Raw genomic sequence first — 22,873 nt, forward strand, 5'->3', positions numbered from 1 at the left:
TGTTGATGTTCTGGAGGGGTAGCCATGTTAGTCTGTATCAGCAAAAACAATGAGGAGTCCTTGTGGCACCTTAGAGACTTACAAATTTTGGGGGGCATACGCTTTCATGGGCTAAACCCACTTCATCAGATGCATGGAGTGAAAAATACAGTAAGCAGTATAAATATTACAGCACATGAAAAGATGGGAGTTGCCTTACCAAGTGGGGGGTCAGTGCTAACGAGGCCAATTCAGTTAAGGTGGAAGTGGCCTATTCTCAACAGTTGACAAGACGGGGTGAATATCAAGAGAGGGAAAATTACTTTTGTAGTGCGAACGAGGCCAATGCAATCAAGGTGGCCCATTTCCAGTAGTTGACAAGAAGGTGTGAGTATCAGCAGAGGGAAAATTACTTTTTGTAATGACTCCTTCCACTCCCAGTCTTTATTCAGGCCTAATTTGATGGCGTCCAGTTTGCAAATTAATTCCAGTTCTGCAGTTTCTCTTTGAAGTCTGTTTTTGAAGTTTTTTTGTTGAAGAATTACCACTTTTAAGTCTGTTAATGAGTGTCCAGGGAGATTGAAGTGTTCTGGAGGTTTCCATTGTCTTCTCCGATTTCCCATTGATATGGGTCAGTCTCTGCCCGTCCTTTAATGACCCATACGGTTCATACCAGATGGCTAAGTGACATGCACCTCATGTTTCATGCACTGCTACAAGAATAGATTTAACCGTTTAGCCCTCACTGGGTAGCAAGGCCATGTACAGGGGGAAACTATGGCACACATGGGATTAATAATAAGGTATTACAGAAAATTCCCATTTCATCACTTGCAGGGCCAAGGGAAAAGTGTCATGCAACCCTGTGTAATAGGGCTTAATAGGCACCTTCATGGGACATATCTTGTCCTGTGTAGGGTTGCCAGGCATCCGGTTTTCGACCAGAATGCCTGGTCGAAAAGGGACCCTGGTGGCTCCAGTCAGCACCACTGACTGGTCTGTCAAAGTCTGGTCAGCAGTGCAGTGGGGCTAAGGCAGGCTTCCTGCCTGCCCTGGCTCTGCGCAGCTCCCAGAAGCAGCCAGCATGTGCAGGGGTGATCAGGGAAGCTCTGCTCGCTGCACCGCCCTGAGTGCCGCCCCTACAGCTCCCATTGTCTGGGAACCCTGGCCAATGGGAGCTGCGGGGGGTAGTGCCTGCAGGCACAGGCAGCACACAGAGCCACCTGGCCACCCCCTACTTCACCCTGAACCCCTCATTTATAGCCCCACCCTGGAGCCCTCACCCCATCCCACACCCCAACCCCCTGCCCCAGCCCAGTGGAAGTGAGTGAGGGTAGGGGAGAGCAAGTGACGGAGGGAGGATGGATGGAGTGAGTGTGGGCGGGGCCTCAGAGAAGGGGCAGGGCAGCGAGAGGCAGGGGTATTCGGTTTTGTGCAATTAGAAAATTGGCAACCCTAGTCCTGTGTAAGGCAATAATTTCCATGAGAAGCAGGGAATGAGGAGGGAAAGATGTCTGAAGCCTGGGTCCAGCAGAACTAGCCTTATCTGGATTTCAGCTTTTAGTCCATAATCTGTTACAGCCTATACTGGTTTCCTGACAGCCCTGGCAACTGTGATCTTGTGAGCTGATTCATTTGTGTGTTTCCTCCTCCTCTAGCTACACCTACGGCCAGCCTGTGCAGGGAAGAGTCCAGCTCAGTGTGTGCAGGAAACACTATAACGACAAGTGCAACGAGACCCCCAAAGGATTCTGCGAAGCTGTTACTGGACAAGTATGATAGGGGCCTGCACTGCTTGCCCTTCTTTTCTTACAAATGTCATCATCCAGGACATTACGTGGTGCCTGGAGGCTTTATTGGCTCCCTTTCCTATTTCTTGGGATGGGACTAGAGGCGCTGTCAGAGGAAGGCATGTTTTCCCCAATATCTCATTGCCATGGTTGGAGGGTTGGATGGAAAGGTTTTTTTAATACACGGTGGATGAATTTGGCCCATTATGTATGGGAGCCACAGAGAGGTGGGTTAGACTGGGAGTGCAGTGACTGTGCAGGCAAATTCAATGACTATTCTACATTTGCAGCCTCAAACACTATAGCATATTTCACTGAGTAGGGCACTTTGGCCAGGACACTGGGTTTGTTTCTTCAGCAAAGAGTGTATGAATCTACAACACTCTATCCCAGGAATAGGTGTGCTAGCAGCTGAATTGTGTTTTACCAGATTTAACACCAAAAATGTTAGCCTGTAGATTCAAAGAGAAATAATCCCACTTCAGGGAAGACGGTAGGAGAAAAGTAGTCACCTCTTCTCTTTGATAAACCGATCTTTATTGCTCTTGTTTATGTATTGAAGGCAACCTGCAAAGGGTATAAAACATTGGCCTTGTGCCTTTTTGTTTTTTTGTTTTATGAACTTTATGATGTGTAAGGAAGGCCAAGAAGGTGTGATTTCTTCTTGTTCTTTTCCCCTAAAACATTTTTTTCTGCATCTTCTCTCTTTCTTTAAAAACCTTTAGATATTCCGATTTTATCTGCCCTGGGAGATTCCATCAAGAAAGAGAGAACTAATATAATTCTGTCAGTACATGAGTCGAGAGAACGAAACTGAGAGTGGAAGGGATTTGCAATCAGACTATTAAAACATTTTAGGCCAGATCCTTAACTGGTGTGAATTGTTGTAGCTACATTAAAATCAGTTGGGTTTACTCACATGCTTTAAAGTTAAGCATGTGCATAAGTACTTTGCTGAATCAGGGCTAGAGTACCCAGCACCTTGCAGGATTTTGCTGAGCGAACTAAGGGCTTGGCTACATGGGAAAATATTCCAGAATAGCTATTCCTGATTAACTCTGTGTGGACACCTTTATTCTGGACCAAAGCCTGATCTACACTTAAAAGTTAGGTTGACCCAGCTATACTGCTCAGAATGTGAAAAATCCACACTCCTGAGGTGCATAGTTAAATCCCCCAGTGTGGACAGAAGAATTCTTTCATCGACCTCTCCGACAGGTAGATTAACTGCGGTAATGCGAGAACCCCTCCCATTACCATGGATAGTGTCCACGCCAAAGTGAAACAGCAGTGCAGCTGTGCTGCTGTAGCATTTCAAGTGTAGACAAGTCCTAAGAGTGCCCTACTCCAAATTAGCTTAATTAATTTTAGATTAAACTAATTTAAAATAAGGCCATATTCCAGGATAAGAGTATCTATGCATGGTGTTAATCATGTATAGGTAAGTCCTAAAATATCACACAAGAAGTATATTTTGAGAGGGGACCGGAAGACATAGAGGAGCAGGTCAAGGAGGGAGAGGGTTTCAGGCAGAAGAAGGCAAAATAGTGGTGAAGGATTGGTTAGGTGTCGAGCAAGAGAGGAGAAATAAGACAAGAGCAAAGAGGTAGGTGAGGGAGATGAGAGCAGGGGTGCTAAGGTCTGAAGAGCTTTACAGACGAGGTCAAAGAGCAGTAGTTTCACCATTCAGAGACTTGGGCTCTTTCCCTGTATGCTCACAGAGTGGTCCCTTCACTTTTCAGCTGGGGAAGGATGGCTGCATCACAAATGTCATCAACACCAAAACATTCAAGCTTTATCATCCCAGGATGTTCTGGTTCCTTGAAGTGGAGGCAATCCTCACAGAGGATGGAACAGGTAACACTGGTGGGAAAGGAGACTAGAATATGGCTGGGGTATGGGCGGGGGTTGCAGGCTGAGTTTGAGAGGCCACTTTGAGAGCTGGTACTCTTTGATGGGAATCTCTGATGGCCAAGCATAAGACTCAGTTCACCATCAAGTACCATTTTATAAGCATAATTATCCCCTCCAGGGTGCTGGAGCCTGCATTTGATCATTCAGTGCAACTTTCTTTAAAACCATATCTTCCCCCCAGCTCTGATTCTTATCTCTTCTTCTGCACCCTTCTTCAGGTGTACAGATTATAGGTGCTGAATACATTTCCATCTACCAGGCAAGGGAGAGAATGTGGTTTAAGAACATGGACACGTACTACAAAAGAGGAATTCCTTACTATGGAGAGGTAGGACAGCAGAGAGAGAATGTCCTGGGCAAACTCTGCAGTCGCAAAAATGATCTCCATGATGCTGTATATGGCCATCCCCCTACTCCCAGTTGCAGGTTCCCTCGGTAACACCACACGGCAATAGCCCCTAATGCACAGTTCTCCCATTGCATTAGGGGCTTTCAGAGAAGATGAGGAAACCTGTCTGGGTCATGGAACCTTGCGTTATCATGTGTGTGTGTGTGGGGGGGGGGGCAAGGGGCTGTACAGTCAAAATGACATGAGCCCTGTGGGGACAAGGAAGAAAGAATTTATACTGGGGGGGAGGGGTCTTTGTTAAGGCACAAGATCAGTTCCGAGTCCCCTAAGCACTGCAAGTTTCACAAGCTAGCATCCTGCAAAGAACACCACCTTTGCAGCCATTCCATCCCGGCAGGCCCAGCAAGCAAGAGTCTGAGGTCAGGTCTGAAGAAGTGTTTATATACAGGATTAGATATAAACCAGGTTACCCTGGTTTGTACCTAATCCTGTATATAAACACTTCCTTCTCTCCACAGCAGGAATATTCCTCCTGTCTTCCTTTGTCCCTCCTGTGAAGCTCCACAGGGAATTTCCTCTCCCTGCCCTTCACAGAACCCACACAAAATACTCTGACCAGTGCATGTGTTTTAAGTACACTTGAATATTTGATGACAACACCTTCTGCTATTCACTGTAGCCTCCACACAAGTTGTCTTCAATACCGAAGGCTTTGAAGCCAACCTAACATATTAAGGGGAGTAAGTGGGGCTTTATCTGTCCTGTATGTTTGCTGAACACCTTGCACACCTTTATTTATTCAGCTTCAGATGGAAAATGAGGAGGGCATCCCTGTTGCAAATGAGACCATCAAGCTACATCTCAATGAGAAGCATGTGGCTGACTATATCACAAATGAGAATGGCACTGCTCGGTTTTCCATCGACACCTCCGAATTCTTTGAGCCCAGTTTTAAGTTGAGAGTAAGTAACTGAGAGAACTAAGGGGAAAGGCTCTATTCCCCCAGAGGGTCATTCAACTGGGGGAGGAGGGAGAAGCAAGCTGGTATTCTGATGGAAAATACTGTTCTGAGTTGCAATGTGTGGGAAAGTAGCTGGTCCCTCCAGTGACACCTGCGTCCATGGGAAGGGTAGTAGAGAAGAAGGAAGAGGAAACATTGTTTTTAGAGGAACTCAATGGGCTTGTTTTCATTTGGTCTCCCAGTCCTGTTCCAGCAGCAACCTCAGATGTGGTTATCTAAAAGGATGAAATGAGGACAATATTAATCAGAGAAGATAACCAACTCACTTTAATATGATGGTTTCAGCTGTTTGGCTCTATCCCCCCACTGTGTATCCGTATTCTAATTGTCTCCTCTCCCTGGACACAGAGCTCTGCCTTCATTGGGATGAAATCTCCTCTCAATGCCTGCAGCCCACGCTCCCAGCTCCAATCTTTCCAGCTTGCTCTGCAGTTTGGTACTGGCCCCTCCTGTGTGGTTCCTGCCTCCTGTGATTTTGGTGTTGTCCCCAATTTGATTCTGGGTTAGGTTGCACCAAAGAAACTATAAAATGCTAAGTAGGCATACAGGGGGCAGAGGATCTTGCTGGATTTTGTCACTTGGTCAAAAAGGCCTGTAGAAACCCCAAGAATGGCCTGGCTAGGGGGACAACTAGCGGACAGCATCAGTGCTTGGAGAGTGACTATGAAGTGGTGAGGTTCAAGCAACCCCCAGTTCCTTCCTACCTTCTCCTCAGTGTAGAACCCCCTCCCTGCCTCTTTGTCTTTCCACATCCCACCTGGATGCACTGACCTCCAAAACCAACTATTTGTTTTGGTGTTGCTTCTCTCGCTCCCTACTGGGCTGCTCCAGAGATACACACATCCCTTGACACATGTTCACTTTTCCCTGGCACGGGGAGAAGAGAGGTTGCAGCAAATCCAGTCTGTCTGGGACTGGTGCAGAGCCAGCCCTGCAGAGTCCCTTAACAGCTTATGCAGCCCTAGCCAGCCCCACAAGGATGTCCAGTGACCTGTCTGTCTAGGCACACCAGAGGGGACGGGATGTGTTAAGGACTCCAGAGGGCTAGCACAGCATGCAGCCTAGCTGGACTGGACTTGCTGTGCAGGAATGTTCACACAAGCTCACACACAAAATATTGGTAGATCTATTAGACTAAATAGCCTCTAAAGACCATTTTCCACTGCTTTACCCCGATTATCTTAGAGACAGCTGTGAAGAAACATTTCTGCCCCAGCTACCCGTTGACTCTTGAATTTCCTCTTCATGAAATCCTCTGTTTGCTTTTTTCTCTATGTCTCTTGTCAGGCCACATATGCAATAGATGACTGTAGAGACCTTGGCTGGATGGACTCTTACGAATCTCAGACGACCTACTACATCCAGCGCTTCTACTCCCGCACCAATAGCTTTGTGAAGCTCGAGCAGGTCCCGGAGACGCTGAACTGTGGCCAGCAGAAGAGGATCATGGTGCACTACATTTTGAACAAAGAGGGATACAGGGATGCCACCAGTGTGAACTTCAACTATGTGGTAAATGTTGGGTGGCTGCGCTGCTTCCCTGAAAGTCTCTTTGCTTTTAACCTCGGTTGAGTATTGATCAAGTCAGAAATACGTAACCTAGACAAGTCAGTGGTAAAAAATCAGAACCAAGCCATTATCTTGTCAATGGGTTCCACCAGGGCTCTGCCCATTTAAACTTGGAACAAATTAAACATTGATCTCTGAAGTCACATAGGGCACTGTGAGCACCAGTCAGTGGAGAGCATAAATTACCACTAGGGGGACTATTCCTCAGTCCCTTGTGCTGCACAACTGCCACGCAGGAGAGGCCAGGACAAGAGTCTCAGGGCAGGGCAGGACTGAGGGGCATTGGCAGAGCTGTGAGGGGAGCCCAGGAGTGGACTAGCGGAAGGAGGAAAGGAGCTGCAGGGCAGGGCTGAGGGGCATTGATACAGCTGTGTGTGAGGAATGCAGGAACTAGCACAGGATCTGCCTGCAGCTACATCCAACAATCATGAGGCGATCCATCCCTCATTTTCGTGAGCACCAAACATTACAATCCTGATCATCACTAAATAATAGATATTTACTAGCCCACTGAAACAATTTTAACTTTCTCTGATCCTGTCTCATGGTGTCTTTTTGTGCACAGGTGATGTCAAAAGGCAAAATTGTTCTGAATGGCCAACAGCAAGTCAGCATCGAAGGTGGTAAGTGCAGAGATGTTAGAAAACAAAGATGTGAACTCCAAAGCATAAGTATCTTGAGTGAAATGGGCTAAAAATTGAGTACAGCAGCTGGCTGGAATCTGTTTCCATGTGGTGTTAGTTACTAGACCTATCTCCGACATAAGCCACAATCACAGCATTATTAGCACTGGAAGGGGACTTTAGTGCATCATGTGGTCCATCCCCTGGCATCACAGCCAGATTAGCCTTGTTGTTTCTAAATTGAATGATTAGCTAGGAGTGATACTTGGTGTGAATTTGTCCCTTTCTTTCTCTTTAATTTCTCCTCAAGGGGTGTTTGCAAACTGTTCACTATGACTCCTCATTATTCATAATTTGAAGTATGTGAATGATCACCTAAATCACATGATATTGTTTCTGATCCCTGATTGGATGACTAACCTGTCTTTAGTAGTTGGTTGTCAACAGTAAGTTCGTGCATGATTTACTCTTGGTGTAACAGAAACACCCATGTTGTGTGTTTCTCATGCCATCATCCTGCAGGTTCTGGTGTAATACACTAGGCTTGTGCAAATAAGACTGTCTTCCTCTAATGATCATGAGAGCCTGCTACTATACTATCTCAGCCAGGTAAAGGACCTCTCCTTTCGCTCAGGAGGTGGAGTCCTGGGCTGTTTGGTGCTGAAGGTCCTGATTTCAATCTCTGTGAACAGTATTCTCAGTGTGTGCCATGCTTGTAGCACTCATACCCACATTTCCTACCCAGAAGTGAAGCTAATAGAATTCTTCTCCGACTGCAGCTCACCTCACACTCTGCAAGGTGCCTGGTGCTCATCATCTTAATGTTGGCATCTGGTATCTCACTGAGGGGAGCAGTTTGAAGGCTAGTGAGAGCTGGGTCTCCCAATAGCCAACTATCTCCTTTTAAAGAAGCTTTTAGCTTACAGGCAAAAATGTTAGTTCATCCACTAAAGCCATGATTCCTCCTGTCTCTTCTTTTGGCTTTTCCTACTACTGGCTTCATGTTCCTCCTGCAGCTCCTTATGGCACATTCTTCATCCTGCTGACTGGCAGTGAGAAGCTGGCTCCCACTGCCCAGATACTGGTCTACACTGTGCACCCTGGTGGTGAGCTGGTGGCCGATAGCACCAGAGTCCAGATTGAGAAGTGCTTCAAGAACAAGGTGAGAGCTCCGCTTTCTCTTTGAGGCCCACCCCAGGTTGCCACAGGCTCGGGGAACCGAGAGGATGTGATTCCAGCCCTGTACTCAGGCTTTCCTTCAAGGGCAGAGAGCAAAGAAAGTGCAAACACATCTGAAGAAGTGAATGCCAATGCTGGCATTAGAATAGCAGGGAGACAGGAGGGACATGGGTAGATGTTCAAGCAGAGCGAGGACTGCCAGTGAAGTCTGGGAGAGAGAAGAGCAGGGATGCTTTGCAGGGCCTTTGAGGTCATGTCTGGCCCTAGAACAGGGACTCTGGGAGATTCTTTTTGATAGTGAGGCCTTTGCCCTGCAGAGAATAGAAGGAGGTTGTGGAGAAGAGTGAGAACCTATTCATCATCTCTCCATGAGATTGACATTTACACATTAAAATGATTCTCCTAAGGGGCTCTGATTTCTCTGCTCAATTCCAGGTCCAGCTGCAGTTCTCCAAGAATCAGGGGCTCCCAGGCTCTAACATCAGCCTCCACCTTGAGGCTGCTGCCAACTCCTATTGTGCCCTACGGGCTGTGGATCAGAGTGTCCTGCTCCTGAGACCTGAGCAAGAGCTGTCTGCTGATACTGTAAGCCCTGCTGCAAATCCTCTTCTCTCTCTACTCAGAGTTGTGCAGAATATTGTGCTTCCCAAGGGGGTTTATAGCTTAACATGGCAGGGAAGTGCCAAGAAACAATTCTGAATTCTGCTTCATTACTACGCTTCCAAAGTTCCTCTCTCCAGTAGCCACACACTGGATGTAGATGGGGTACATACCTCCAGGCACAGAGAGAAATCTTCAATTGTGCTGTTGCTTATTGCAATATCTTTGTTACTTTTTTGCAACACGTGGCTATCTAGTCTCAGTTCATAGGTGGCCTGCAGGACACAGAACTGGATAGGGACTCAAGACACCTGAGTTCTATTCCTGACCCTGCCACATGTTTGCTGGGTGACCTTGGACAAGTCTCAGTGCCTCTGTCTTCCCATCTGTACAATGGGCATAATGATACTGACCTCCCTTTGCAAAGCGATTTGATATCTACTGATGAAAAGTGCAGTATAAGTGCAAGGTATTACTGTTATTATATGGAAATACCAGAAATCTGCATTGTCAGGGCCACTTAATGCACTCAAAATTGGTATATAGTCTAGAGAAGTAAGTGATTATGTAAAATGGCATCTTCTTACTCAAGTAGGCTTGCTGGTTGGGCCTGATCCAACACCTGTAGAAGTCATCTGAATCTTTCAATTAACTTCAGGGGCTTTGAATCAGGCTCTTTGTGCAGAAACATTCAGGCTCATATCTACTCACCTTAATGAGAAAAATATGTTTGCTGATTTTTGCTCCTGTGCACCCCGCAATGCCAGCACAGCTCAGAGAGAAGGTGATGGAATCTATTCCTTCTTGTGCATCATCAACAAAATTGGTTACTAAGTTCCAGCCGGTTACAATTGTGCAAACCTACTGCAAGCAATGGGATTGCACAGGTGTCACCAACAGCCTGCATTGTTTGTATTACTAGTGAGGATATTCAAGAAAGAGAGGACCCAGCTTGACACTGAGATCCCAGGGCAAGTTTGTGGAGCTAGCAATTTGAAAAAGAATCTGGAATTGTTGGGAAACCCCTGGTACCATTTTTACAGAGTCACTTTTCAGAGAACCACACTATAATAGGGGCAGTTTTCTCATAAAGTTGGAGCATACATGTACTGTATTGGAGGAGATTTCTGAGGTGGTCTCTTAAAGCAGGAGGTTGCATAATACAGGTGGTCTCTTCTTCACTGTGTTTTCTCTCTTGTGGTGCTCCAAAGCCACTTTTAGTCCACTCTGTATTAAGAGGCTGAGCATGTGAGTCTAATACAGCCTGAAGTATCCCAGGATAGTTTTCTTACTGAGCTGGAACACTTCTTGTACCTCTGTTGAAGGGCAAAGGGTCCAGCTTGGAGTTTGCTCATCCCTGGTAATTGCCAGTGGTGACACAGGGTTTTACACCTCTGAGACGTTTCCTTGTGCTCACCTGATTTCATCCCCTCCCACCAGGTATACAGTCAGCTCCGTGTGCATGAGAATTATGGCTATTACTACAACGGGCTCAACCTGGAAGATAATGACAAAGAGCCGTGCATCCCAGTCACAGAGACCTTTTTCAATGGCTTATACTATGTGCCTGTGAAAGTTACTTCTGATGGGGACGTCTATGGGGTTTTCAGGGTACGTCTTCTGAATGTTTCCCCAATGTTGCTGTCATTGTATTGGCTCCACAAAAGGGACAACAGAGGAGGGAAAAGCTGTAGATTTATGTCTCAGATTTTAAAGCCCTGCTCAGGCAATGGCTCTCCACTGCTAGGGGGAGGGTGGATTCACTGGAAATGTCTGCCATATCTCAGGGGGTCCTCCGTTCTCCCCCTGCAGTGACTTTTGTTTAGACTGTCCCCTGAATTATGCTCAGTTATATTTATTATGGTTGAGCCCACAGTGTGGTAGCCATTTTCTAAAGAGGACACAATCCCTGTTCCTAAGAGCCTGCAGTCTGAAAGACAACTGATAACTTCCACTCAATGTGCAGCAGTTGTCAAAAAAGCTAACAGAATATTAGGAAATTTTGGATAGAAAATAAGACAGAAAATACCATGATGTAACTATATAAATCCATGATCTGCCCACACCTTGAATACTGTGTCCAGTTCTGGTCACACAATCTCAAAAAGGATATAGTGGAACTGGAAAAGATTCAGAAAGGGCAACAAAGATGATCAAGGGTATGAAATGGCTTCTGTCCAAGGAGAGAATAAAAAGATTATGTCTGCTCATCTTAGAAAAGATATATGACAGAAGTCTATAGAATCATGAATGGTGTGGAGAAAGTGAATAGAGAAGTATTATTTAGCCCCTTCAAACAATACAACAAACTGGGGCCCTCTGATTAAATTAATAGGCAGCAGGTTTAAAACAAACAAGAGGAAGTATTTTTTCACATAGCACACACCTAACCTGGGGAACTCATTGTCAAAGGATGTTGTGATGGCCAAAAGTATAACTGCATTCAAAAGAGAATTGGATCAGTTCATGGAGGATAGGTCCATCAATGGCTGTTAGCCAAGATGGTCAGGGACACAACTCAGTGCTGGGGGAAAGCCCTAAAACTCTGACTCCCAGAAGCTGGGAGTAGAAAGACAGGGGAAGATTACACTATAATTGCCCTATTCTATACACTCCCCATAAGCTCTGGTATAGGCCAATATTGGAGACAGGATACTGGGCAAGATGGACCATGGTCTGACCCAGTACGGCAACTCTTACGTTCTTACTAAAAAAATGAAAAATGGCAGGGGAAAGGTATGTAGCACACAAGTGGAATGGAGAGGGAGATAGCTGTTGGTTCCACTTTTAGCTTCTGTTTAGCACACATCAACCACCTGCAGCAGCTCTAACTGTTAGTGGTTATTAGCTTGCTAATTTGTTATTGACATCATGGTAGCTCTGGGCCTTGAGGAAGGAACTGAATGACAAAAGTAATGACCTAGGCTGAAATCCTAGCCCCACTGAAGTCAGTGGGAGTTTTGACATTGACTTCATTGGGGCTGGGATTTTATTCTTGGTATTAGCTCAGCAGGGACATTCTATGTCTAGGAGGTGGCATGGAGACAGTTTCAGAAAATTGGTCACAGATTATATTAAGGTTCCATCTATATATGGTTTATAAGGATTAATAAATGATTAATCAATATTGTAAGCATATTATGGACATGAATAGTATGTTATAGATGGTTATGAGCACATCAGAAGAAGGTGTTTAAGATGGTTATAAGCCATGGTTATAAGCAGTTTATTGACCTGTTGGACTCTGTAATAATCTATAACTGATTCATTTTTTTGAAAACATTTATTAATAGTTTATTAACCCAAATACTTACCAATAGTGAATGAAATGACAAGTGTGGAGTGGTTTGGGAATGATTTGTGAACAAAAAAAAGACCTAAGTTCATCAAACTTTTTTCTCATCAACTAATATACAACCAATTCTGTTACTCATATAGCCCCCTAAATCTACATTTATGCCATGCTTCACCATAATATTGAAGTGCCCCCATGGATAGCTGAGCACTGATCTCCTGAGCAGACCAAACTTGTGGCGTTAAATAGGATCCACTGCTAGTAATGAACAGGGAATGGGAGAAATGAAGTTGTTTGGTTCTATTAATACGTTGAACAATATAATTAATTGTTTTATTATTTTATTTTAAGGATATGGGTCTAAAGGTTTTTACTAATTCTACAATACGGAAGCCGGTCCTGTGCCCATCGGACAACGCATGCCCAAAAGATTCCACGCCCCACTATACTTTAGGTGGTGGATTTTCCGGTAAAGATAATGTGTAAAAAAGGGGTGGACTGGATGGCTTGGGAAATGTGGTATGGTCTTTTCACTTCCAGGTCACCAGTTCCAATCTGGCTGCACCTCAATAGTGTCCCCTATGTAGAATGAATTGGCCAATCAGTGTGTCTAGTTCCTAGTGGGACAAGTTTCCACATCATGGTTTGCCTCTGTTAGTGCTTCCGTTGTAGTTTCTGCAGAATGGCCAAAGGACTGACTGGAGTCTGACTCAGCTTGTGTGCCGGGGAAAATGAGGGAAAAGTTGCAATGCTGCCTCTTTTCAGAGGATGATAAAGATTTCATTCTCCAGGGTTCATCGATCCAGAGCTTTTCACAAGCTCACAACTGACTTGAAATCTAAACAAGGAAGTATCAGAAAATATAATGGGGCTACTAATGGTTTAGATGCCCTATACTGTAGTACTTAGCACTCACATGGCCTTTTTGCAGCCCTGGATCTCAAAGCATTTTACAGCGGACAATAAGTATTACAATTATCCTTCTCTATAGCCCAGGGAGAGGTAGAAGGTATGTAGAGCCTCATATTACAGATGAGAAAGCTGAGGCACGTACAAGTTAAATGACACAACAAATCCTGCATCTTGGCAGTGGGTTAGACTAGGTGACCCTGGTGGTCTCTTCTAACCCTCGGGTTCTATGATTCTGTGACTTGCTCAATATCACAAACAGGTCAATGACAGAACTCTGACTCATTACCCCACCTTTAAATAGGGAACAGAGTCTTGGATAGGACCCCTAGGATCTTTGTAGGGAATGCCGCTCTGGAAGTCACCTTTCCAGCTTTTGCCCCACCTTTGACTATAGAAGGGGGCTTGGGACAGATCACAGGAAACATGTCCCTCCAATTACTCTAGCCAGTGGACACAGCTGACTTTCCAAAAGGAAAAAAAGTGAAAAATAGTCAGAAAGTATAAGACACTGGAGAAAAAATACTTTTCACACCTCCTTACTGTTTTCCAACTGGAAACCAGTAACAAAGAGTTGGGTAAACCTAAGCTGTTACTGTTTTCTAATGTTTGCAGTTGGAAAACAAAAAAGAGTAGTTCCCTCCCCCCCATAGTTCGTTATTTTTTAGAATTTTCCTGCAAGAAATCCCATGGAAAAAATTCTGTTTCCCTCAGCTCAGACCATGCTCAGTGGAGTTTCCAGGTAGATCCCATTAGATATCTCTACCCTATGCTCCCTAATATGACACTTTTACTATATATACAACTCCTTTCTTCACCTCTAGATGAAAGCAGGATAATAGGTGGGTCTTCTGTGATAAAGACAGTTCGGAAATTCTTCCCTGAGACCTGGATTTGGGATCTAGTTCCCATCAAGTGAGTGTTCTTCTTTTCTGTCTTTGACTATTTTAAGGGTCTCTGAGTCACTTCCCAGTGCTCACCGGAAGTCACATGGAAGGTGTTGGAACATGTAACTGCTTCCCAGACCTCTATGTTCTTACCCTTGTTGTCTTTCTTCCTATTCAGTGACAGATGGGCTCCCATTTGTTACCCATCTCCAAGCCCCTGGAGTCTGATAGGTTCTAAATTATGCCCTGTTGGATCTTTACCTGGTCCTTGTTTTCAGTACAATGCAAGCTACTTCCTGCTGGGCAGAAAGGTGGCCCCCCAATCCTCTCAACTCTACGACAGCAAAGGCTTTTGTTTAAAGAACTAAAAAAAAAAAAGGCAGGAAACCATTTTTGATTTTCAACAGCCAGGTTGCTTTCAGTATTCTCCCAAGGCTGCCAATAGCATCTGCAACAAGAAGGCAAGGAAAAGCGCCTCAAAAAGATACTGATCTTAATTATGAATTTCCGTGGTTTAATCTATTTGGAATGTCAACCATAATGTATCATATCTGATTTGTGGTTTTGGATTTTTTTTTATTTTGTGTTACAAAACTACAGCATTCTTTTGTGTTTCTTTAAAAAAACAAACCAGAATTCCCTACTTTTCTAATTAAAAAAAAAGAGCAATTCCAACATCCTTGCAAGGGATTTAACATTATGGTCATTGATATGAACCTTCAGCTCTACCTCCAGCTTAACAACATATTCTGAATATGGAGGGTGTCACGGGGTCAATCACCACACTGGCACCTCCTGCTGCCCGTTTCGGGAATGAGCTCTGGTCAGCAGGTGTGCCATCTGGTGATGGTGGTTCTCCCGTCCTTGTCTCCACCTGCAGACCCACTGCAGTTTCAGTCTCACTGCCTCTGCTTTGTAGCACAGCCGTCCGGCCATGTCACAATCCAGGTTCCCGACTTCCGGGGGACTCCTTCCGCAACAGTCTAGTCACTCCTTGCAGCAGCTTGGTAGTCCATAGCCTGGCCGCTTCTTCAGTGGCGAGTGGAGGGGGCGAGACCCAGGCCCGCCCACTACTCTAGTTCCCAGCCCAGGGTCCCTGCAAACAACAGCTTCCTGCTGGCCCTCCTTTCTTTCTCCACCAGTTTGTCTCAGCTCCCTGGCCCACTTCCACTCAGCCCCAGCACTTTTGGCTTCTGCCTCTGGCTGCTTCACCCTCTTCCCAGGGCCTTGGGCTTGCAAGTCCTAGCAGCCCTCTAGGAAGCCAGTCCCCTCCCTTCAGCTTCCTGCAGCAGACTGACTTGCTCTGGCCTGCAGCTTCCTTTTATATGGGCTGGCTTGGCCCTGATTGGCTGATCCAGCCACTGCCCAAATTGGCTGTTTCCTTGCAGCCCTCCAGGCTGGGTTTTAACCCTTTCAGGGCCAGTGCAGGGCAGACGCCCCATCACAGGGGGGTATATCCTGTGGAACCTAAGTGGGAAAGGAGAATATTATTTCAGCTTGGGAGTCTCTTCTTTTGATTATCTGTAAGATACCCTTTGAACAATCAGGTTCTTTTCTCACTTTGTCTCTTGTACTTTTAGTTCTAATGGAAAGGCCAGTGTTCCGTTCACCATCCCTGACACCATCACGGAATGGAAAGCCAGCGCCTTCTGCCTGGAAGAGGAGGCTGGGTTTGGCATATCCCCATCTACCTCCTTGAAGGCCTTCCAGCCCTTCTTTGTTGATTTGACCCTGCCCTACTCCATTGTCCGAGGGGAAAAGTTTAATTTGATAGCCAATGTCTTCAACTACCTGAACAAATGTATCCAGGTACAGTATGTCCTTTCCTTTCCTTCCTGAACCCCTCTTAGTAGTGTTTCCAGCAAGGCTCTACCTCTTTCAGCTAGAGCAGAATGCAGCAGCAATGCAGAACGAAGCATTCACAATCCCATTCCAGCCACTCAGCCTTCTTTACACTGGCTTCCTACACAGTAGTGGAGTGATTTCTTTTAAGCTGGGTTTAGCTACAGGATGCTGATCTATCCTTTAATGGAGAAGGAACTTATTATAACTGAGAACTCATTCTGGCAGGTATTTACATCCTGATATAACCCTCCTTTCAGGGGTCTATCCTTTGGCATTTGGTGTTCTTTGACATATCGCTGTTTGAAATGGGAGTACGTTAAAGCGCAATACAGAACTTTTCATGGTAGCATGGTCCACACAGACAATTAGTGCATGGTATGCTCGTGTGTTGTAGATTCATACCATAGCTTGCCATGTACTACCTTGCCTTGTAGACAAGCCGTCAGAGAGGATATTGGTCAGGGTATTGGAATAAGTCATTTTGCAAAGTACAATTTGCTTTCTACTTGAATGGCCACAGTAGATGGGCATAAGGGTCAGGGTTTACTATCTCCTCTGAAGAATGCCCCATCCCTCCTACCTGTGTTGTACCTCTCTACCCCAGGACAGCTCTAAGGTGACGTCAGTGGGTACGCTGCAGAATCAGTCTCTGGAGGAGATCAACAAACCTTCCTTTTGTCCCCCAGCCAAGCATTAGGAACAGCCTGTGCAATATTATTTTGTCTCCCTCTCTCAGATCAGTACCATACTGGAAGAGTCCAGGGATTACAAGATAGAGCCCCTTTCCCAAGAGGGCAACACTGCAAAGGTGTGTGCCAACGAGAGGAAAACCTCCTCCTGGACTATTATTCCTCAAAAACTGGGTAAGCTTCTCTGCCTTTGTCTTTCTCATGGCACATTGCTGGTTTGTCCAGTCTCACTCCGGAATTCTCTATCACACGATACCCTGCCCGCTAACCTACAGACAGGAACTGCTGCTATCTGTACCAGACTTCACTGAAGCAGCTCTGCTGAACTCCCCTGGCACAATCTCTGCAGGCACATGGCAGTGAAGTAGGACCCCGTGTTCTGCCTCTGTTCTTGTTCCTCACAGTTCATTCCTCTCATGTCCCAGAAAGGACCATTCAGCTCATCTGGTTTTATGTGAAACATTTGCAGGAGTCCACTTGCCTAAGATATTTCTGTGCATAATCCCCACCTCTGCCCAAACTTGGGAACTTGCTCCTTGTCAACAGAGAATTTTAAATGCCTGAGTCTCGGTCTTAGCTCACTGAAACCCACAAATATCTAAAGCTTTAATCACCAGGGTCTGGACGTTGAAAATTTACACATCAACAACCAAGATCAGAAATCATTCAATAACAACAAAATGTGCAAGGAATATTGGACCAGAGATTGGCATAGCTCTATCGACTTCAGTAAGGTTCCAGTGAGGATCTGGCTTTAACTTTTCAATACTTTCTTGTCAAAAGTAGCCTTTGTGTGAAATGGTTTGGAGATTTGTATGTGTAGAAAGATGGAAGTACAACATTATTTTTTAATTTACAAAAACTTCCCCCAAAGAGTTTGCCATTGTGGTTCAAATTTCATAATAGGATCATTTTTAAAGTTCAGAAATAAAAACAACAGATTGATTTACTTCAAACTGGCATTCAAAAAGCCTGACATGTAAACAATTTTACTGAACCTAGAGAGTAATCATGAACTCTTAGAAGCTAAAATAATTTTTCTGTCCAAAATTATAGCATGGTAAAGAGCAGGCTTATAATAGATCCCTGGCTGCAAAGTTAACAATAGAAAAGCTACTGTGTCTCCAGAGTAATTGAATTTTTGTTAGGTTACAGTTTGTACTGATTAAAAAGATATTGGCATCTTCTTCCCATTTCCATGGTGCTGGTACTTGCAAGAGATTAAGTGAAGTTCTGCCAAGCTGCCCTATAAGTGTCAGGTGGGCAGGATTCACCAGTCGTTGTCTCTTCATTGGTGAATTCTGTCTGTGATGAGATGTATTAAACAATGACCAGAATTCATTCACACTGCTGGCTGACTTGGAAGAGAGGGAATTTCCCAGAGTTCCCTCAGGCCACCCTAGGAGGAGTGAATTCATGCCAGTATAATTCTAGGCTTTCAGGATTAATTTTCTTTCTTGGGCTTGTGGGGGGTTTCTTTCAGGTAATGTGAGCTTCGCGGTTACTGCTGAGACAAAGTCGAGTGACACATCTCGGGAGCAGGGGATAGAACGTGTGGACACTGTCATGCAGATGCTGTTAGTTGAGGTATGATAAAAAATCCCAACTCTGTGGGAGAGAGAAATGGTCTCTCTGGGGTACGCATCTCTTTTAATTTGATTTGACTCTCCCTCTCCAAAACATCCTGTGAGAGCATCGACTCAGGGTCTGAGGCAAGTTCTATTTTTTCCCACCTGTCTTGGGGTAGGTCAGCTGGCTGATCGGTTGAACAGTGACCCTGAGACTCTGTCCAAAATGCTGTCCTGGGAAGCCCATGGGATGCCTGTGATCCTTGGAGGAACTAGTGAGCCAGGCTGCAACCCACAGAGCAGTTATGGCATCAAAGTTCAACCCGCTTTCTCCAAACTAGTTGCCAAACGCTCTACCAACATGGCCAGTACTGGAATTTCACCATCTCCCATATCTTGTGACTGGATTCACTTGGTTGGATTCTGCTGTCAGTTAAGCCTTACATCCATGCAGCTGTAATGAAACCAGCACATATTGTCAGCAGAAACAGAACTAGGGACCTTCATCACCAAAAATAAAAGCTCTTCCACGTGAGCTAAAGGAGCACCTCCTTTGGCTATGTGCAAGGAGCAATCTGTCTTTTATCCTCTTTCCCACTAGAGGGAGACATTTTCCAGGTACATAGCCAGAGTGGTGCACAGGGGCTATTAGTGGGCTTGTCCAGATGTAACTGAGGACAGAATTTGCACTAATTTATGACATCTGGCATATTACTGCAGCCAGTCACTCATGGGGTCAAAATTTGCCTTCATTTACACCTGTGGAAGCCCAGTGAAGTCAGTGGGGAAGAGATGATCTCAGACTTTGGGGAAGTTCTTTTCCACACATTTGGTGCCTTTGGCCCATTTCTATAGGGATGTTGCAGGGGTGCAGAAAAAGGGCCAGGATTTGTCCTATGATCTCTAGGGCAGCTGCTGCACCAAAGGAAGCTGGAACTGTGACCAGCTCTCCTCAGCTGTGAATTTCTGCAGCACATCTCCCAGCTGCCTTCCTGGTGGAGAGGAATGGTACACAAAGACCAAAGGCTGCTGGGTGCCAAGATGGGGAGGGAGTGATGCCACTGGAATGGAAGGCCAGTCACCTTCACTCAGTAGTCTGGGGGCAGCCTGTTACAATGCTGCACGCTACAAATTTGCGCTTTCCAGCATTATTTTGTTTCTGGTTTCATTGCTATGTCTTCCTCCCTCTCCACTTCCCTGCTGCCAACCAGCCCGAAGGCATCAAAAAGGAGGTGACTGAGAGCTCCCTCATTTGCACAAAAGGTAAGGGCATCTCTCCAAGTTCCCTCCTGTAAGGCAGCCATGGCTACAAATTCAGCAAGTGATTGCTATCAGAGAGATTTCCAGATTAAAACACTGTTCGACCAGGGCCCTTCCCTGCCCTAATTAATAGCCCCTTAGTTCTTTGAGATTGAAAGAGTTGTCGCAATGTGTTTCACCCTGTGGTTGTTTGTTTGCTTTTCACGTCAGTCCTTTTGGATCATTAAAACGATGGGGTTGGTTTTGCTTGCAGGCCCTCAGGCAGTGACACTACCCGGGTCTATTCTAATTTTGTCCATGGGAGGTAATGGCTAGTGTGTATATGCACAGCTACCCTCCAACGAGTAGAATTAAAACCACTCAACTGTGTGTCGTAGGGTGTGTCTATATTGCAATCAGAGGTGTGAGTGTAGCATATGTAGATTTACCCGAGCTAGTTTAATCTAACTACAGCAAATAACAATAGTAATGAAGCCATGGCAGCACTGGCTAACCACTCGAGTACATAGCCAGGATCCCAGGCTTAAACTGTATGACCATTGTTGGAAAGAAGGTACTATAGAAGGGAAAGTTAGTGGTTCAAAAAAAGAGATTTCTTATTAATTGTTATTATTATATCTTACCAACAGGCAAAGCTGTCTCTCAAATGGTGTCTCCAAAGCTGCCAGCGAACCTGGTGCAGGGATCAGCCAGAGCTTCTTTTTCTGTCCTCGGTAAGTTTAATGTTTATACTAAGAATAAAGGTCTTGAGTCTCCCCTGGCCTTAACCTCGTGTTGTCACTGACACCAGTGCAAAATGAGTGTAGAGTGGGTATACAACACTGTCAATCTGAGTTGTTAGCATTTCACATCCCCTTTGCAAAGCTGTGAATAACTATAAGAGCTGGTCCGAATTTTTCCAACAAAATGTTTTTCCATTGGAAGATGCTGATTCAACTAAATTGCAACATGCTGCAGGAACATATCATAATTTTGACAAAAAAAGTCAAAACATTTAGTTTCAATAAAGATCAGCCTTGTCAAAATGAAAAGAATGTTTTGATAAGGTTGAAATAAAATGTCATTTAGATTTTTCTGAAGCAAAACTCTGGAGTTTCATTTTGTAGGAAATCTTGAAATTTCATTTTTTCATTCCAATTTGGAATGAAAAGAAAATTGGTATTTCAGAATTTCCCACTGAATGGGAATTCCAGGATCTGAGAAGCTCCAATAACTACGCAAGGTGCAAAGAAGTGGAAATACTGAACCATGGGAACTGTTGATCTGAAATTAATGAGCATAATTTTGAACTGAGTCTGGTTCTTTAAAAAGTGTCTTTCTGGCTCAATGTGAGGTGCAGTGCGGCTGGCCGCAGTGACCACACTGGAGAAATGAATCCTAGCAATGACATATCCACAGGCTAAATGCTGCTCTCAGTTAAGCCCATGCAACTCCCCGCAAGTCAATCACCTTGAAATTGCAGCATGGGGAGAATGTGGCTTCAAGAACACAGCCTGTTTTTTAAAAGGGTAACAGCTATTTCTTAGCTCCCAACTCAATACTGATGCTCAGATGTTCTTTACTCTTGATTCCTATTTCCTTAGATCTTCCCTATTTGTCTTATTTGTCTGCAGCTCTATATTTTAAAAATTAATGGCCTAAGAAGCTACCCATGCGGAGTGTTCTGCACTGTAATTTCTCTGTCAGTCAGTATCTGTCTGCAAATTCATGATCTGGTAAAATAAAACAGTGTATACTGTAATGTATTAAATACCAACTCTGAACTCCACTGACTCCCTCTGTCTCCCATTCCTCAGGGGACCTCCTGGGCATGACCATGAGGAACATGGAGAATCTTCTCCAGATGCCCTATGGCTGTGGGGAGCAGAACATGGTCCTGTTCGCTCCCAACATCTACATCCTGGACTACCTGAATAAGACAGGGCAGCTGACTACAGAGATCAAATTCAAGGGTATTGGATACTTAACAAGCGGTGAGAAGTTTAAGATTCCTCCTTATAATCCTGTGGCCGATTTTGCTGAAATGCCATTCTAGTTCCAGTGTACATGCAATAGTTATTGATGGTTTAGAAAGCCCCAGAGGTGTGCATGATGGTACATTACAGGACACAAGCTGTTAGAATTCATAGCCAGTGAAATAACTCACTAAAACTGTTTTTATTCTTCAGTCCAAAACTCTTCAGCCTCAATTTATCAGAGAACAAAACAGGTCCATTACTGGGGTTAGAAAATATGTTCTTCTTGTTTTGGTTGCAGGATACCAGAAGCAGTTGTCATACAAACACCCGGATGGATCCTATAGTTCGTTTGGGACCAGAGATGAGGAAGGGAGCACCTGGTGAGAGCTGGGAAGCTGTTTAGGGACCTGGGATAGGAGAGGAAGCTGTTTATGGTGTAGAACGGAAATACCTCAACAATCTGATTCTGTAGTCAGGGACAGAAGTGCCAGCAGGTGGACTGCTGACTCAGGGGGGTATGGAGCCTTTCACCTCTACGGCACTGGTTACAGTCCATCCCCAGGATGGGGGAAACTGATGGCCCAGGACTAGGGAATGGCAGATAAAGCCTTTCACCTCTAAGACATTGAAATAATAGAATCATAGAATGTCATGGTTGGAAGGGACCTCAGGAGGACCAATCCCCTGCTCAAAGCAGGACCAATCCCCAATTAAATCATCCCACCCATCTCAAGCCTGACCTTAAAAACCTCTAATGAAGGAGATTCCACCACCTCCCTAGGTAACCCATTGCACTGCTTCACCACCCTCCTAGTGAAAAAGTTTTTCCTAACATCTAACCTAAACCTCCCGCACTGCTATTTACTATTTACATGTGTATAGTGTCCTGTCAGGATAATTTCCCATCACCAACAAAAGAGTCATAGAATATTAGGGTTGGAAGAGACCTCAGGAGGTCATCTAGTCTAATCCCCTGCTCAAAGCAGGACCAACACCAACTAAATCATCCAGCCAAGGCTTTGTCAAGCCGGGCCTTAAAAACCTCTAAGGATGGAAATTCCACCACCTCCCTAGGTAACCCATTCCTGTGCTTCACCACTCTCCCAGTGAAATAGTGTTTCCTAATATTCAACCTAGACCTCCCACACTGCAATTTGAGACCATTGCTTCTCGTTCTGTCATCTGCTACCATTGAGAACAGCCTAGATCCATCCTCTTTGGAGCCCCCTTTCAGGTAGTTGAAAGCAGCTATCAAATCTCCCCTCATTCTTCTCTTCTGCAGACTAAACAATCCCAGTTCCCTCAGCCTCTCTTCATAAATCATATGCTCCAGCCCCCTAATCATTTTTGTTTCCCTACGCTGGACTCTTTCCAATTTTTCCACATCCTTCCTGTAGTGTGGGGCCCAAAACTGGACACAGTACTCCAGATGAGGCCT

General features: G+C 45.0%; 1 protein-coding gene across 1 annotated transcript in view; it reads left to right on the forward strand.

Moving 5' to 3' along the window:
* The window catches only part of LOC140907150 (ovostatin), a 47,630-nt gene that overhangs the window by 13,555 nt on the left and 11,202 nt on the right, over window positions 1-22,873 (forward strand). Inside the window, exons 8-25 of the mRNA XM_073332481.2 lie at window positions 1,638-1,752; window positions 3,512-3,626; window positions 3,902-4,011; window positions 4,836-4,994; window positions 6,341-6,565; window positions 7,188-7,245; window positions 8,262-8,407; window positions 8,860-9,009; window positions 10,465-10,635; window positions 12,671-12,788; window positions 14,053-14,143; window positions 15,696-15,924; window positions 16,697-16,823; window positions 18,133-18,236; window positions 19,429-19,480; window positions 20,107-20,190; window positions 21,274-21,450; window positions 21,734-21,815. Coding sequence (XP_073188582.1) covers window positions 1,638-1,752; window positions 3,512-3,626; window positions 3,902-4,011; window positions 4,836-4,994; window positions 6,341-6,565; window positions 7,188-7,245; window positions 8,262-8,407; window positions 8,860-9,009; window positions 10,465-10,635; window positions 12,671-12,788; window positions 14,053-14,143; window positions 15,696-15,924; window positions 16,697-16,823; window positions 18,133-18,236; window positions 19,429-19,480; window positions 20,107-20,190; window positions 21,274-21,450; window positions 21,734-21,815 — 2,313 coding nt within the window. The remainder of the gene's footprint in view (window positions 1-1,637; window positions 1,753-3,511; window positions 3,627-3,901; window positions 4,012-4,835; window positions 4,995-6,340; window positions 6,566-7,187; window positions 7,246-8,261; window positions 8,408-8,859; window positions 9,010-10,464; window positions 10,636-12,670; window positions 12,789-14,052; window positions 14,144-15,695; window positions 15,925-16,696; window positions 16,824-18,132; window positions 18,237-19,428; window positions 19,481-20,106; window positions 20,191-21,273; window positions 21,451-21,733; window positions 21,816-22,873) is intronic.

This window comes from Lepidochelys kempii, chromosome 1 (genome assembly GCF_965140285.1).
Source record: "Lepidochelys kempii isolate rLepKem1 chromosome 1, rLepKem1.hap1, whole genome shotgun sequence".
Lineage (NCBI taxonomy): Eukaryota > Metazoa > Chordata > Testudines > Cheloniidae > Lepidochelys > Lepidochelys kempii.